We start from the raw sequence: 16578 nt of genomic DNA, 5'->3' as shown, positions 1-16578 counted from the left end.
CTGTTCCCTTTACCCCATTGCAATTAAATTTAAGATTACCTAAGTATGTTTCTTTCCATGATGCTTAGACATGATAAATTTCCCCAGGCACTGTGCCCCCTACTCTTTCAAAGTTGCCATCACACCTTCTTAAAAACTGTTTTTGCATTCATTGTCCTATATTACTACATGATTACTCCACATACAACACCTATTTCTTTACAAGAATTCTGAATACTTTCCCATCAACATTTTTCCAGAATGTTGTTTCCCCCCCTCCCCCACTTCTTCAAATAAGATCCCTTGCTGGTTCTTATATCTTCTTCATATGGATATTTATTCACAAAATGCTGGAGTAACTCAGCAGGTCAGGCAGCATCTCGGGAGAGAAGGAATGGGAGAAGGAATGGGAGAATTCCTTCTCTCCCGAGATGCTGCCTGACCTGCTGAGTTACTCCAGCATTTTGTGAATAAATACCTTCGATTTGTACCAGCATCTGCAGTTATTTTCTTATTCTTCATATGGATTCTCTCTTGGTTACATCATATGACATCATGTAGCAGGACACAAGAAAATTGGAACATGAATAGGTCACCTGCCCCACTGTTCAATATGATCATGGCTGGTCTATGCTGGCCTCAACTCCTCTTCTGTGCCAACATCCCATAGCCCTCAATTTGCCCACCTTTCACGTATTTTCACCTTAAAGATTTAAGGTGAGGAGGGAAAAGATTTAATGCAAACTCGAGAGGCAACCTTTATATAAACGTTTGTAGGGATGTAACGAGCTGCCAGAGGAAGTAGATGGGACAGGTACTATCACAATGTTTAAAAAACATTTGGACAAGTACATGAATAGGAAAGGTTTTGAGGGATATGGGCCAAACGCAGGCAGGTGGGACTAGAGCAGATGGGGCATGTTGGTCGACATGGGCATTTCAAGAGAATATGGATAGGTGATGTTTTGGGTTGGGATCCTTCTTCAGACCTGACCCAAAACATTGCCTATCCATGTTCTTCAGCGATGCTGTCTGACCTGCTGAGTTACTCCAGTACTTTGTGTCTTCTTTTGTAAAACAGCATTTGCAGTTCCTTTTTTCTACATTCCACAAATTTCAGTTCACAGTAAAAACTGTACGTTCCATCTTTGTCTTCGTACAAGTCCTGCTCACCTTTCACATTATTGCACTGGGCTTGAAATTTAAAAAAACCCCAAATAGTGTGATATCAGTCATTGCTGTCTTTTGATCTGTTGAAACTCAATAAATCCTGTCAGTTGAGAACAATTAGAATGATCTAGTCTTATCTAGTGATGTTAAAACAGTGATGGTGGGTAATTAACCTGTTTACAGACCTCCTAAAATTTATTTCCACTGAAATCAAGAACATTAAAGATGGGATGTTATGCAAAATGGGCAATTTGAAATGCTATCATACATTCTGCACTTTCGCACAATGGGAAAATCCACTGCCAACTAACCTAATACCATGCTGGTATAATCTCACCTGAGTTAGCACTGCCAGGACAGAAAGAAAAATATGATGACAAAAATCCAAAGGCTCTTTGATGTGGCTGCTCACTGAGGCAAATAACAGACAGAAACCAACAAAACATCTTTTACTGAAGGTAGCCGATTACCAACAGCAGTAGGATATCTGTCCTGTGGCTTTGACCTAAAACATCGACTGCCCACTTCCCTTTACAGATGCTGCCTGATTCACCGAGTTCTCCAGCAGACTGTTTTGTACCAACAGTCTTGGCATACAATGAATCAAAGCCGTACTATATTGTATGTTCAGTTCTTAAAGCTCCGTTTTTTAGTTTCAGAGCTACAACATGGAAACAGGCCCTTCTGTCCTCTCAGTCCATGCTGAAAATTGCACATCAACAGTGAATAGCTGTATATTTACCAAATGATGGAGCGAAGGTAATTGATAACGCAATTCGAAGATGACTGAGTCTAGGACACAGTCATAGAGTCATAGAGTGATATAATGTGGAAACAGGCCCTTTGACCCATCTTGCCCACACTGGTCAACATGTCCCAGCTACACTAGTCAAACCTGCCTGCTTTTGGTCCATATCCCTCCAAACCTGTCCTATCCATGTACCTGTCTAATTGTTTCTTAAATGTTTGGATGGTCCCTGCCTCAGCTACCTCCTATGGCAGCATGTTCCATTTACCACAACCTTTGTATGAAAAAGTTACCCCTCATGTTCCTAATAAATCTTTTTCACTTCACCTTAAACCTATGTCCTCTGGTCCTCGATTCACCTACTTGATCCCAGCTGTCTATACCTGCCCTATGCCTCCTTCTTATTCTTGACCAGAGCTTCAATTTCTCTCATCATCAAAGCATCCTTATGACCACCTGCCTTGCCCTTCACTCTAGTGAGTTGTGCATAAATGCTGCTTAGTAGCTCGTTTGATGGTAGCATCTATGACTATGCTGACTGTTGAGAGGAAATGTATTAGCAAGTAATTAGTTGGAATGGATTGGTCTTTATGAACAGAACAAACCTTGGAAATTTCCCACATTATTGAGCAGCTCCAGTATGGTAACTGCACTGGAACAGCTTGGCTGGAGGAGTAGCTAATTCTGGTGTGCAAATCTTCATTACCACAGATGGCCTGTTAGTCTGGTCCCATAGGCTTTGTTGCACCCAGTTACAAAAATATGCAAAATATATTTAATTTTTAGTTATTTCAGCATTTTAAATTGGGATAATTATTATTTTGAAATCAGTAAAGTTCCTGTAGGAGCCATTTATGCTTAAATTAGATACTGTCATTATATTATGGCCATGTTTAATATTTCTAGTTTTTGTCTTTTTTGCATGCTTGTGGGTGTGATTTGATACATAAAGGGGAGTGTCTACATCTGAGGAGGCTAGCGTAGCCACGGAGATTGGTGGTCATTTTAATCTCGGAGGATGGAGAGAAAACAGTTCTTTACCACGCCACATGCCACTCACACTGTAACACAAGGTAATGACCACACGGTCTCGACTGTATTGCTTGAAGAAGAAACAGTTGATCAGAACAAAAAGTTTTGAATTACTCTGTTGATTTGTGCTACTTTAATAAAGACCAATTAATCAAGAAACAGCGTTTAGAAGGTTTGTTTTTGCTATCTTAAGAGTGCGGTGAGTGCGTAAGTGCGGCACGGTGGCGTAACGGTAGAGTTGCTGCCTTTCAGCCAATGCAGTGCCAGAGACCCGGGTTCGATCCCGACTACGGGTGCTGTCTATACGGAGTTTGTACGTTCTCCCCATGACCTGCGTGGGTTTTCTCCTAGATATTCGGTTTCCTCCCAACACACCAAAGAGGTACAGGTATGTAGGTTAATTGGCTTGGTAAATGTAAAAAGTGTCCCTAGTGGGTATGGGATAGTGTTAATGTGCGGGGATCGCTGGTTGGCACGGACCCGGTGGGCCGAAAGGGCCTGTTTCCGCGATGTATCTCTAAACTCTATATCTCCACCCCATCCCCGAGCAGCAATGGCTATTGAAGTTGGACTTTGAGAATGTATAGAAACTGCCATTGCAGTTCCCATCAACATATTGACGGCTCATTAGTGTTTTCTCTACAAATTAAGCATTATCCTATTTTGTCGAGGGACTCTATTCTATCTCTTATTAACCTTTTCCCTGAATGTACTTATCTAATCTCTTGCGGTTATCCTTAATATTATCTCAGAGCTATCTCCTGTCTCTTTTTTGCCCTCCTTGATTCCATGGTCCTGTTCCCAAAAACGCCTCCAGTGTTGCACTTGATCCCAGCTGTCTATATCTGCCTCATGCCCCCTTATTCTTGACCAGAGCCTCAAATATGCAAAATATATTTAATTTTAAGCTCTTTCAGCATTTTAAATTGGGATCATTATTATTTTGAAATCAGTAAAGTTCCCATCAACATACTGAAGGCTCATTGGTGTTTTCTCTACAAATTAAGCATTATCTTCTTTTGTAACTATCTATGTCAATGGTGTTCTAGCAAGCACTGATTTTAAGTGCACATGGACTGTAGAGTCATAGTCATAGAGTGATACAGTGTGGAAACAGGCCCTTCGGCCCAAATTGCCACACCAGCCAACATGTTCCAGCTACACTTTTGTGAAAAAGTTACCCCGCAGATTCCTATTAATTTTTTTCCCCTTTACATGGTCCTCGATTCACCTACTCTGGGTAAGAGACTCTGTGCATCTACCCGATCTATTCCTCCCATGATTTTATACCATGTGTATACTGTACAGGAGTCTTTCAGCAGTAACAGAACAAGGAACCGTGAACCTGCCTAAACAAACTGAAAAACTTAAAATCTTCCACTCCTGATTCCTTACTCAATGTTCTTAAATTTCTCCTTTGGTGACAATGATTTTACTGAGATGGTGTGTGTGTCTACCTCATAATCAAATTGGTAGATACCAATTATGTGTTTTGTTTACGCTACCATTTTTCTAAAGTGTAAGTTGTCATCATTGGTGAAAATTGGTTCCTACTTTTCAATTGATTTGGAGATATAAAAACCGCAGCCAACAACAAAGAAAACACATTGATTGCATTGGATGGCTGTTTTGATTAAGAGCATTTGTGCTCTATTTTTTGCCAATTCTTTGCAAAATTTAAATTCAACAAATTGTACAACTCCAGGTTTCCATTTCAAGCACAAGTGGACAGTAGTGCTTGAAATGGAAACCTGGAGTTGTACAATTTGTTGAATTGGATCCTAGTTACTGAAAAGTTGACATATGACAGGAGATAGTTTAACAGAACCTAAACAAGCCACACAAAAAATCAATATTGTACAATGTTGTACACAATATAAGGGCTTAAAATGGAATTTAAATTATTCTTCATATTATAGTCTACTGATTTACAAAGGAATCGAATACAAATTATGTTAAAGCAGAATCCCACTGTTTCAGTAGCTAATTCAAATTCCAAAAAGCAGCCAAAGTAAAGCAGCACAGCCAACAAAAAGAAAAAATACAACTTGTTACTTAACATTAAAGTAGATGTGTCCTCGGTGTATAATCACTATCCTATGATCTTAATGAATTAAACACTTTAACCAATTTCCAAGTGGACAATAGTCCACAATTTTGCTCTACGTTTAGATATGTACTGCTTGGAAAAGATTATAACCATACATGATGGTGTAAAATGAGGGGTTTTTTTCCTTTCCACTTCTCCACTAGTAAAGGTTCAGCCCTTGAATATTTTGAGCATTTGAATCCAGTTGTTTAGATCACTCGTGGGGTCATGACGTTAGATTGGAATGCTTGGCTTCTATGTTGCCAAGTGCTCTCGATAGCCCTGGCTGCACTCAACAAGGAGTTGCTTTCAATGGTAAAGCTAAAGAAATAAAATAGTACCTGAAGTAAGTACTCAGAGGTTGCTCACAGATGCAAGGCTGAAGGAGATAGACAGAATAGGAAAGGTGAAGATCATAAAGGGATTTGAGTACAAGTACTGAGGAATTATTTTAGTTTAGTTTAGTTTATTGTCACGTGTACCGAGTTACAGTGAAGAGCTCTTGTTGCATGCTAACCAGTCAGTGGAAAGTGGAATTTAACAGCATTAAATAGCATTTCCTGGTTCACCTAACAGTTAATGTTCAAGATGCAAATTTATTTGATGTGATTTCAGTTGAGTGTTTCCCTGTTGCATATGTAAATACGTGTTTCCTGGAAAAAAGCAAATATCTAATTTTATGCATTTACTATGCGAAAATCCATTAAAATTAAAAATTTGAACTACCCGCAATAAATGACGATCATCAGTCAACTTCTTTATACAATTGTTTCCAGTAACTTTTTCATTAATTTTACCAGTTGATTACCATGTTGATGGTTGACATGATTTGTTCACTTAGATATTAAAACTGTGCAAAGAATCATCGTGACACTTTGTTGAAATAATCTCAATGTGAATCTGCTTGAATTAGCCCGCAAACATTGCAGTTCTATCTTCACAATCGTTCATTTTAATGAAACAAATCTGGGCATACTGTTCTCTATGCAATTGAATTCTCTACATGCTTACATAAAACCATTATATCAAATTGTTATTGCTTATTGGAAACTTGCAAACCATGGAGCAAAATTGCGTAGGAACAGTCTTTTGTTTTTTTACTCACTTTCACTGAAGCTTTATTGAAGCTATGATTTATCTACTTGCTACGGTAGCAACCTTTCAGCAGCAACCCTACATCCACCCAGTTTTACAAGAAAACAGCAAATGGCCTTAATCTTGTAAATATATATTCAGACAACCCTTTTGACTAAAAATAAACCGAATGTATGAGCGTTTTCTCAGCTTCAGAAAAACAATTGCTGGTTATTTTTTCCCCCAAATTTAAATGCATTGCTGACTTGCTGCTGGGCTGAATATAATTGTGTTTAAATTATTTGCATCATTACTCTAACTAAAACATAATCAGGATCCGACTTATTCCACATGATTTCCAATTTAAATTCTTCCCTACATTCTTGGAGCTACCGGAACAGTGTAAGCCTCTCTGGTCATTGACCTGCGAGGCTTATACTGTTTTTCTCTCCGCAAAAGCTGCCTCAGTATTTCTGGCATTCTTTTTGTTTTCTTGCAACTTGTCTGTTGGAAATCAGATCAACTTTCTTTACCTTTGGTATTAAGTCAAGATCAATCATTTTCAGATGAGAATCCATTATCATTATCTCAAAGTTCCAACCGATTACTTTGTTAAGGACAACCATAAGATTTGGCACCAAAACTCTGTAAGATATCATTATTGGTTACTTGAAGATACGTTAAATCATTCCAATCAACATTTCGATTTTAATTTTAATAACCCCAGCAGCAATCAGCATATTATTTAATTTTCAATTTCCAGCAGAAGCAAAGTCAGTTTACATCCCCTACCTGCAAGCCACGGGTGGCTTCCTGACACCATTTTCTTCTCTTACAACTACAATCTCCCAGTACAATCTGAATAAAGGCAATAATAACCAAAAGCACAGTCTTGTGATGTTTTTGGTCATTATTGCCTTTGTGAGGATCCCTCTCTTCATTTGTTCGACTGGATTTATGGCTCTTCTTTAAACATGAGTTTTTTGAAGACTTTGGCAGGGGCCAAAATAAGTCTTTCGCTTTCCTCCAGGGCATTACTCCTCTTGTGCTGCAAAAATGACCTAGTAGGACTAGTAGGATAGTAGGATGACCTAGTAGAGAGTTAGATATAGCTCTTACGGCTAATGGAATCAAGGGATATGGGGAGAAAGCAGGAACATGGTACTGATTCTGGATGATCAGCCATGATCATATTGAATGGCGGTGCTGGCTCAAAGGGCTGAATAGCCTAATCCTGCACCTATTTTCTGTTTCTATGTTTCTATCAATGCAGATATTGCTGTTCCGTGGTGGTTCTCCTGCTGTGAATCTGTTCTGCTTCTATATGGTGCAACATGCCAATATTAGGGAAAAAACAATCAAACTGAAGGATGCTAGCAGGGATGCAGAGCTCACCAAAGCGCCACTCCAGCACCTCCGTTAAAAAAAAGCCAAAGTAAACAGCGGGGAATTTAACAGCAGCCACTCTGGCACCAGTGACAGCTCCGGCACCTAAAAAAACAGCACTGCAACACTGGATGCTAGTGCTGGAGAGTGCAGTATCTGAAAATGCTAGAATGACTCAGTAGGTCAGGTAGCATTTGTGGAAAGAGAAATAGGCAAAGTTCAGGTCCCGGACCTTTCATTAGATCTCTAATGAGTGATCTAAGAAATGAAATTAAGATTTTCAGGTTGAATTCAAACTATATCCTAGAGCAATGTGTTCCAATGTACAATCTACACTGTTATTCAATATGCACGACTGAAAATCAGCCCATGTGTACGGGAAACTATTTCATCATCATACTTCGTGGAAGTAAATCGTAACCCGAGGTGGCACTATGTGAAAGTCTAAGCACACTTTATTGAATGATCAGGCTTGAGGGAACCAAATGAACTTGCTTCTATTTTTATGTTGTTACGCCATACAAAAGGATTTAGAGATCTACACAATATCATGCCCAACCTATGTTGCACCATCTGGCGGCCACACATTTTAGCAAAGAATGAAAGAATAAGGACTTGTATTAGTATAATGTCTTATACAGGCTATCTCAAACAACTTTACAATCAACTAACTGCCTGTACAATAGTCAGAGATTTGCCATCTAATTTACTCAAACTAAGGTCCTAGCATCACAGATTTCTAAATGAAGACATTACTTGCTTTAGCAATGGTCACTAAAAAATAAATATTCCCAGGACTTCAAGAGAATTCCCCTTTGAAGAGTTGCTTGGGATTCCTGTGTTTCTTTCTCTGAGACAAAGCATGCACTCTCAGTAACATAGAAACATAGAAAATAGGTGCAGGAGGAGGCCATTTGGCCCCTCGAGCCAGCACCGCCAGTTCAACAGTTCCTCAAAGTTGCACTGAAATGCGAGTGTATATTATGTGCAGATTGTTGCAGTTGGAATTAAACCAATATCTTCTTAGCCAGAGTTTTGACAGTTAAGCCTGAGCCAAGGCTGAGATCAATGAGAGATGAATAACTATTCAATAATGTATTAATCTAATTTTAATGCTCAACCATATTGCATTTCTTCATGAAATGGCAAAAAGTAAAGCAAAATTCTTTTTTTTTACATTATACAGTAATAGGTTACGTGTTTTATTCTGTGATCTATAGAGAAAGGTCACAATAACCTTGCATGGTTTCTCCGGTAGGAAGCAGTGAAACCACGGTCGAAGAATAGATCTTGCATGGCAACAGGGTCTTCCATGAATTGAATGCCATTATGTGGTGGACGAAAGTGAACTCGCATAAAGGCTGAAAAGACTTTGACATAATGCATCCTAACTTGGCCAACTGTCAAATCTATTCAAGGCTTTGAATGTTTGTATTGAAATTGTTGAGAATAGTTAAAATATTCAAAGCATTTAAATTAACTCAAAAATAGAAATCAATGGACAAGAACTTCCTGTGTTTGTTCTAACCTGGCGTAGGATAAATCACCAGGAAGTCAAAGGTTATGCGAAGAGAATAGAAAAAGTTGTGCTAAGGTCAAGATTAATTCAGCCATTGTTGTTTTAATGGCGGAACAGGCTTGATTGCTTTCTCATACTCTTATTTATTGTGTTTTTATGTTTAAGCACATCTCCAACCATACGTGATTGTGAACTTCCCTAACTTTGTGCTCTCACAATGGACGTGTTGGAAAGATGTAAAAAGAATCTAGGGCTACCAGGAACTTCAGGGCTGAAAAATGCTCATTAGGATATCCAATCATTTTCAGCTGCATTGGAAATAAGGCACAGTTGTATCAGTAACTATAAATATTTCTCTATACATTCTGTATCTACACACTGCACTTTTAACTTGGGGTTAGCAGGATTTTCCATTGAAGCATAAAGGTAGGAGTGGCTATTGGGCTCTCTGAGGAGCAAACGGGAGGCAGAAGGTGTCATAGACTGAAGTTTGAGGGAAGTGGTGACACCATGGGTTTAGCCAGATACACGGTTAGCTGCCAGGAGGAGCAGGCAGGAAGTTCAGGAGTGGCTATTCCCCTCTCTGACATGTATATCTGATAAGGTGAGCGATGAGGAAAAAGCTACACCAGTAGCAAGTAGCCACATCAGTGGCATCAACAGCTGGCTCTGTGGAACGGCAGGGTACATCAAAGTTCAGGTCAACAGTAGAGAGCAGATGCTGGAATCTTAACCTGAAAACAGCTCAAGTGCTGGAGGAACGTGGCAGCCAAGCAGCATCTGTGGAGGGAATAAATATGAAATTTCAGGTTGGGACTCTTTTCCAGACTGATGGAGTAGTGGGGAGAAAGCTGGAAAAGGGAGTCATGATTGTGGTAAAGCATAGTAAGTAATAGGTAGACAAAGGTAGCTTGGAGATGGGTGGTGATCGTGACAAAAGCTGGAGATGAAAAGGAGACAAATAGCCAGGGGCACAGATGGGTAGTTGTGTGGCCATCAGTGAGACTCCAGGATGGTGTGGTGCTTCTCTGGTGTCAAGGATATCATTAAGTGGGTGCAGGACATTCTGAAAGGGGAGCAACCAAAGACTATGGTCCATATTGTTACTAACAGCAGGAAGAGAGATGAGGTTCTGTATTGAGAATTTAGGGAGTTAGGTAGAAATTTAAAATGTTATATATTAAGCAGATAAAGTGCCCACCCTTCTGTAAAAGAACTGCATTTGTCTTCATGTTTCTATTTTCTCATTACATTTGCCACGTTAAGTTTTATGCCCATAGCAGGAGATACTAATGTCCCCAAGAGGAATACAGATGATAGTTCAAAGAATAACAATTATTTTTATCACCCTAAAGTTAGTAGCACGCAGTGGGAGTCATTCTATGCTCTCTGTGGTCTAGTTTAATAAAATGTCATGTTCTAACAAATTAGATATCTTGAAGGGCTATAAGCTGCACGTCATAGAGACACTTGTGACTCAAGAGTTATGCTTTAAACCCAATGACATGCCTCAGCCCCAACCTCAGATGGGTACCTCCAATATACATTGTAACCATTCAATTTTCTACACCAACAATTAGGGCGGCACAGTGGCGCAGCTAATGGCGTAGCGCTCTAGCCATGCAGCACCAGAGACCTGGGTTCGATCCTGACTTCGGGTGCTGCCTGTACGGAGTTTGTACATTCTCCCCATGAACTGCGTGGGTATTCTCCAGAAGCTATAGTTTCCCCCCAAACTCCAAAGATGTACAGGTTTGTAAGTTGATTGGGTTGGTAAAAATTATAAATTGTTCCCAGTGTGTGTAGGATAGTGTTAGTGTGCATGGATTGCCAGTTATCCAGGACTAAGTGGGCCCTGTTTACCGCGCTGCATCTCTAAACCTATTATATTTCTACTCTGCAGGAGGTTACCAGTTTACTGCCATTGTTGAAGCAGTTTGACTGCTTTTTCCAATTATTCTTTGTAACAGAATGGAGGGAGCCCTAACTTCAATCACACAGCATGCTTAATACCACCAGACAAGATGCATTTATCCCATCAGCATGGAATTCATTTGGATTCAACATCCACAGCCACAATTACAGTAACACAGTTTCCAGCAACCAATCTAAAGTACAAATACAGAGAGAGTGAAATCAGATGCTGTATGTACACATCAAAAACAAAAACACATCATGCAGGTGCCAACTATTATCGATTTTAAATATTAATCCAAGTAAATAATTTACAGAAACAGTGACTGAAGCCAAAGGAGACTTCAGTCAGAGAATTAAGACGTTGCCATGCAACAGCAGAGGCAGCTATAAATGAGAAGCTCAGTCCACCATGTAATCTGCCTGGTAGATGAAAAAGTTGTGCTTCATCATTCAAGTGAAAACACAACCTTGGATGTTCATTTATAAAATAGGTGAAACAGACTTACTGTTGCTGTTGACACATTGAACTTCTGGCGTTTGGATTCCTGGTCCACATTCACTGCCATTGTCAGGTAAGCATTCACCTAATTTCACAATCTGCCAGTTGTAACAGGATGGGTCATCACAAAGGATAGCTTCATGTAAGTGTGGACAGTTCCCAATCCCACCAGTGGGCTCATTGGTAATTTGTCGTTTCCGCAATTTAAATCCTATAAGAAGGCATAAATTTACATTTCACTTTTCTGTTCACAAAATGTAAAACAGCCATGAGAAAGAGACTAATGTATATCTAGTCTAAGCAATGGCTTGTGTACATTTTCTTTTAAACTCAATGCCCAAGGAAAGCCTTCAACAGGATCAGTAATTCCACAGCCTCATAAAGGGGAATATTTTCAAATGAACGACTTTACTTAGTTTTAGTCGGTAATTTAAACTCAAAACATCTGCACTGATTAACTTAAAGGTTGCCTGGGTGCATTTGCTTTTAGTAGAATTTCATCATTGCATTATGTTAAAATTAACACAAAGACACTGTTCTTTGAAAACAACCTGAAAACACCAAGTTTGAAGACAGGTCCCGACCCAAAACATCACCTATCCATGTGCTCCAGAAATGCTGACTGGCCTGCTGAGTTACTCCAGAACTTTGTGTCTTTTTCTGAATAAAATACTTTATTTGTAATTTAACTCTTCTATTACTCCTACCGTAGAAAATGTTTACCATGCAGGTTCCAAAATAGGAGGTGATTTCCTCCATGCACCAGCTGATTGGAAATGTTTAATTTATAAATGTGCATAAATGTACTAAATTTTGTTAAATTTTGTTAAAATTATAGATTCAACTTGCCTTTTTTTCCTTGTGGATCCTGGCAGCTTTCATAGGTACATGGTCCCCAAGCAGTCCAAGATGATACTTCACATTCAATGGGGCAGGTTATTTGACACATCTGTGTGGTGCTTGGTGTGGGTCCTTTGCATATCTTGTTATCAACAGGTTTTGAAGCTGACAATATAAACAAAATGAGATGTATGTTAATTTATACATTAGATATAACAAGTAAAAATGTCTCTTTTAATAACCTGAATTTATCAACAAAAAAATCTTCTTTCAGTGTACTTTGAATGGTGAGTAGTAACTTGATCTTGTGAGTGGGTCAGTTTATTTGCTTTTGGAACGATTGATTTGCAAAAATTCCCATTAACGTAATTACCTATGATCACCATAGTGCACTGCTAAAAATCTAATAAAGAAGAAGACTTTGGCATTGACGAGGCTCTTGGATAGGCATATTGATATACAGGGAAGTGAGGAATGTGGATTATGTGCAGGCAGTGAAGAGTTGGCCTTGTCATCATGTTCAGCACAGACATTGTGGGCTGAAGGACATGCTCTTGTTCTGTACTGCTCTATGGTCATTTGCATCAGTGCAATAAAGTTCATCCATCTGATGATTTTGCTATCATTTAGTTTTAGTTATTCTTCAACACAGTCAAGAATTGCAAACATTCTCCACATCCTTGCATATTAAAAAAATGTCTCAGGTTTCCTGAAGGTGGAAAAGGAGACTTCCTGATATCCTTTCAACACTGCTCAGGATAAGTGGCAGAATCAGGTGGGCAAGTGGTGACAGGAGAGAAAGAAGCTTTTGGACCATCTTCCACTACCTTTTTCTCTTCACCAAATAATTCACCGGATGATTCCTTTCTTTATAGGTATGAAAAACCTCAACAAATAAAAAACTTAAATAAATACAATCCTTAATGATGTATATTTAAGGAATGCTGAAGTGGTCTTAAATTATTGATAATGTTGCCTCTACAACCATATACCATTAATGCAGCAGAGACGTTCTATAAAATCATGGCCTAAGTTACTTATGTAAGTTTTACGCGATTGCAAGACTTCCTTGGCCAGTTGTGCTGACCTGATGAAACCATTCCTGAAGCCACAAAAAAAATGATATTTTAAAATCAATCCCATTCATTACATTGGGACAACAGGGAACTGGTATGTGCCAGGATAGAAAGGTAACATAGGAATTAATGGTGTCATGTATTTAATTAGAGAAAACATTTGTACTGTAATATATACATACAGACACTATACACACACACACACACACAAATATATATATATATACTAATCATACTAATCGATATTAACTAGTTGGTGATCTTATTTAACCATATTACTCAATCGACATTAACTAGTTAATGAAAGCCCCAGTGATTTAGGAACCACATGACAAAAGTTAATTATGTGCACTTCAGCATGAAACACCCTCCACACGCCTCAAATTATTCAAATACTGCACAACAAAAATACATAATAATTCACTATCTAATAATGCTAATAAGATAGCGAATTCTAATAATTCACCATCTTATTATTTGGATATCCTGATGACTGCACATTTTGGTCACCCGGTGACATTTCTCACACTCTTTCTAAACTTACCAAGACCTATTATCCCTGCTTCCTTTAAACTTGTTTACTGTGCTGCCTTCAGACTCACTGGCGTCCTGTTTCCTGTCCTTTTTTAACTTATCACATAAACAGGAAAACCAATTATGGTACTGTGTAACATTTAAAAAGATTATTAATCAAAACCTGAGGGGGTAATAATAGGAATAATATCCGAAAGTATGCAAATCTGGCACCATAGATCCAAGCTTGCAGGAATTTGGAGTTTTTCTCTATTGTTACTGTATTATTTTATGTAACAAATTTATCAAAGATAAATGCAGATGAGAATCACTGTGAATTGAGGAGAGAAAACATAAGTAAAGATCTCGATGGATTTCTGGCAAGAAAACGAATTGGAGAATCAATGAAAATGTTCACAAAATACTGGAGTAACTCAGCAGGTCAGGCAGCATCTCAGGAGAGAAGGAATGGGCGACGTTTCGGGTCGAGACCCTTCTTCAGACTGAACAAAATGTTCAGGTGAATTTGAAGAGTGGAAAATAAGCAGAATGCAAGAACAGTGTTAACAGAGCACAAGGGATTTCAGAGAAGTTGCAAGAAGCAATAGAACACACTGCTGGGCCAATCAATGGGTCAGGCAGCATCTGTGGACAGATTTCGGCTCTCGACCCAAAATGGCGACTGTCACTTTGCTTCCACAGATACAGGCTGACCCACTGTGTTCCGCCAACTTTATTTTCTACCAGATCCCAGCACCTGCTGTGTCTCGTGTCTCCACAGATGGTGAGGGGGGGAGGGAGGATAGAAGAAACATGGAAGAGGAGAAGATAGAGCAATACTTGTGTAAATTGGGGAAATTTGCATCACTTTGAACTGTTTAAAATAATTTAATAAATGTGATTTAGCAACAGATGGGGAGCGTTTAACTTTGTGTAACAGTGTTACAAAAAATAATGCAAATATTCTGACTTCAATGGAAACAAAGTCAGAAAAAGTACAAAATATTTTACATAATCCTCAAAGTCAATTTGATCTATTCCAATGTGTGATTAATTCTAAATGGCACTGAAGGTTCTCAATAAATTAATATATGGCAGTGGGTGCTCCAGGAGCCAAGCCGTGATAGGTTGCAGGGTATCAACTATATCCCAATGGATAAGATTCTTCAGACTAAATGTCAAGGAGGTGTCACGAAAAAACTGCAATACCCATATTAACAACTCCAATACCTACAAATCTTCATAAGAACATAAGTGTGAGAGAGGGGTAAAAAAGGGATCATTGATTTAGACTAAGGACCCTGAGAAATAGCTGACCCGACCATGCTCGGCTAGAAAAAAAACCGCAAGAACAAATAGTGACATTCCAAGGACAAGTGTTAGAAGATAATCAGACTACTAGGAGAAAGGGCAAGATAATCAGAGAACTAGGGGAGAGGGCAAAATAGCCAGAGAACTGGGGGAAAGGGCATGAACTACTCTGTACTGCGCTTGCCTAATGAGATAAATGAATATTACAAAAACGCCCATCATGACAAGATGTCTCATTTAAATGCACATGCGATGTATGATGTGGGAGGCAACAGGGGCGATGACGGTAGATTGTGCACCTCAGTGCTCCGATTGGAAGGAGCCCGAAGGGGAGGAATTAAAGGTGTGACATGGAATTAAAGGTGTGACAATTGTAAATTGAAGTGAATAAAAAGAAGGGATTTTCCCGACCTCGGTGTGTCTCGACAGGGGAGAAACATAGAAACATAGAAAATAGGTGCAGGAGTAGGCCATTCGGCCCTTCGAGCCTGCACCGCCATTCAATATGATCATGGCTGATCATCCAGCTCAGTAGCCTGTACCTGCCTTCTCTCCATACCCCCTGATCCCTTTAGCAAAAAGGGCCCTCTTATAAAAAGCCAATGAATTGGCCTCAACTACCTTCTGTGGCAGAGAATTCCACAGACTCACCACTCTCTGTGTGAAGAAATGTTTTCTCATCTCGGTCCTAAAAGACTTCCCCCTTATCCTTAAGCTGTGACCCCTGGTTCTGGACTCCCCCAACATCGGGAACAATCTTCCCGCATCTAGCCTCTCCAACCCCTTAAGAATTTTATATGTTTCTATAAGATCCCCCCTCAGTCTTCTAAATTCCAGCGAGTACAAGCCCAGTCTATCCAGTCTTTCCTCATATGCAAGTCCCGCCATCCCAGGGATTAATCTGGTGAACCTTTTCTGTACTCCCTCTAAGGCAAGAACGTCTTTCCTCAGGTTAGGAGACCAAAACTGCACACAATACTCCAGGTGCGGTCTCACCAAGGCCCTGTACAACTGCAGCAGAACCTCCCTGCTCCTAAACTCAAATCCTCTTGCTATGAATGCCAACATACCATTCGCTTTCTTCACTGCCTGCTGCACCTGCATGCTTGCTTTCAATGATTGGTGCACCATGACACCCAGGTCACGTTGCATCTCCCCTTCTCCCAATCGGTCACCATTCAGGTAATACTCTGCTTTCCTGTTCTTGCCGCCAAAGTGGATAACCTCACATTTATCCACATTATATTGCATCTGCCATGCATTTGCCCACTCGCCTAATCTATCCAAGTCACTCTGCAGCCTCCTAGCATCCTCCTCGCAGCTAACACTGCCACCCAGCTTCGTGTCATCCGCAAACTTAGAGATGTTGCATTCAATTCCCTCGTCCAAATCATTAATATACACTGTAAATAACTGGGGTCCCAG

At 39.6% G+C, this 16578-nt stretch overlaps 1 protein-coding gene across 1 annotated transcript in view; it reads right to left on the bottom strand.

Annotated features, from left to right (window-relative positions):
• LOC144606191 (thrombospondin type-1 domain-containing protein 7A-like) overlaps positions 1–16578 on the bottom strand; it is a 306928-nt gene that overhangs the window by 106431 nt on the left and 183919 nt on the right. The window contains exons 5-6 of the mRNA XM_078422057.1: positions 12263–12418; positions 11421–11624 (exon numbers count right to left, since the gene is read on the bottom strand). Of these exons, the coding sequence (XP_078278183.1) occupies positions 11421–11624; positions 12263–12418 (360 nt within the window). The remainder of the gene's footprint in view (positions 1–11420; positions 11625–12262; positions 12419–16578) is intronic.

The sequence above is a fragment of the Rhinoraja longicauda genome, chromosome 2 (genome assembly GCF_053455715.1).
Source record: "Rhinoraja longicauda isolate Sanriku21f chromosome 2, sRhiLon1.1, whole genome shotgun sequence".
Classification (NCBI taxonomy): Eukaryota; Metazoa; Chordata; class Chondrichthyes; order Rajiformes; family Arhynchobatidae; genus Rhinoraja; species Rhinoraja longicauda.
The sequence above is the reverse complement of the archived record's forward strand: the minus strand, read 5'-3'. Positions and strand labels throughout refer to the sequence as shown.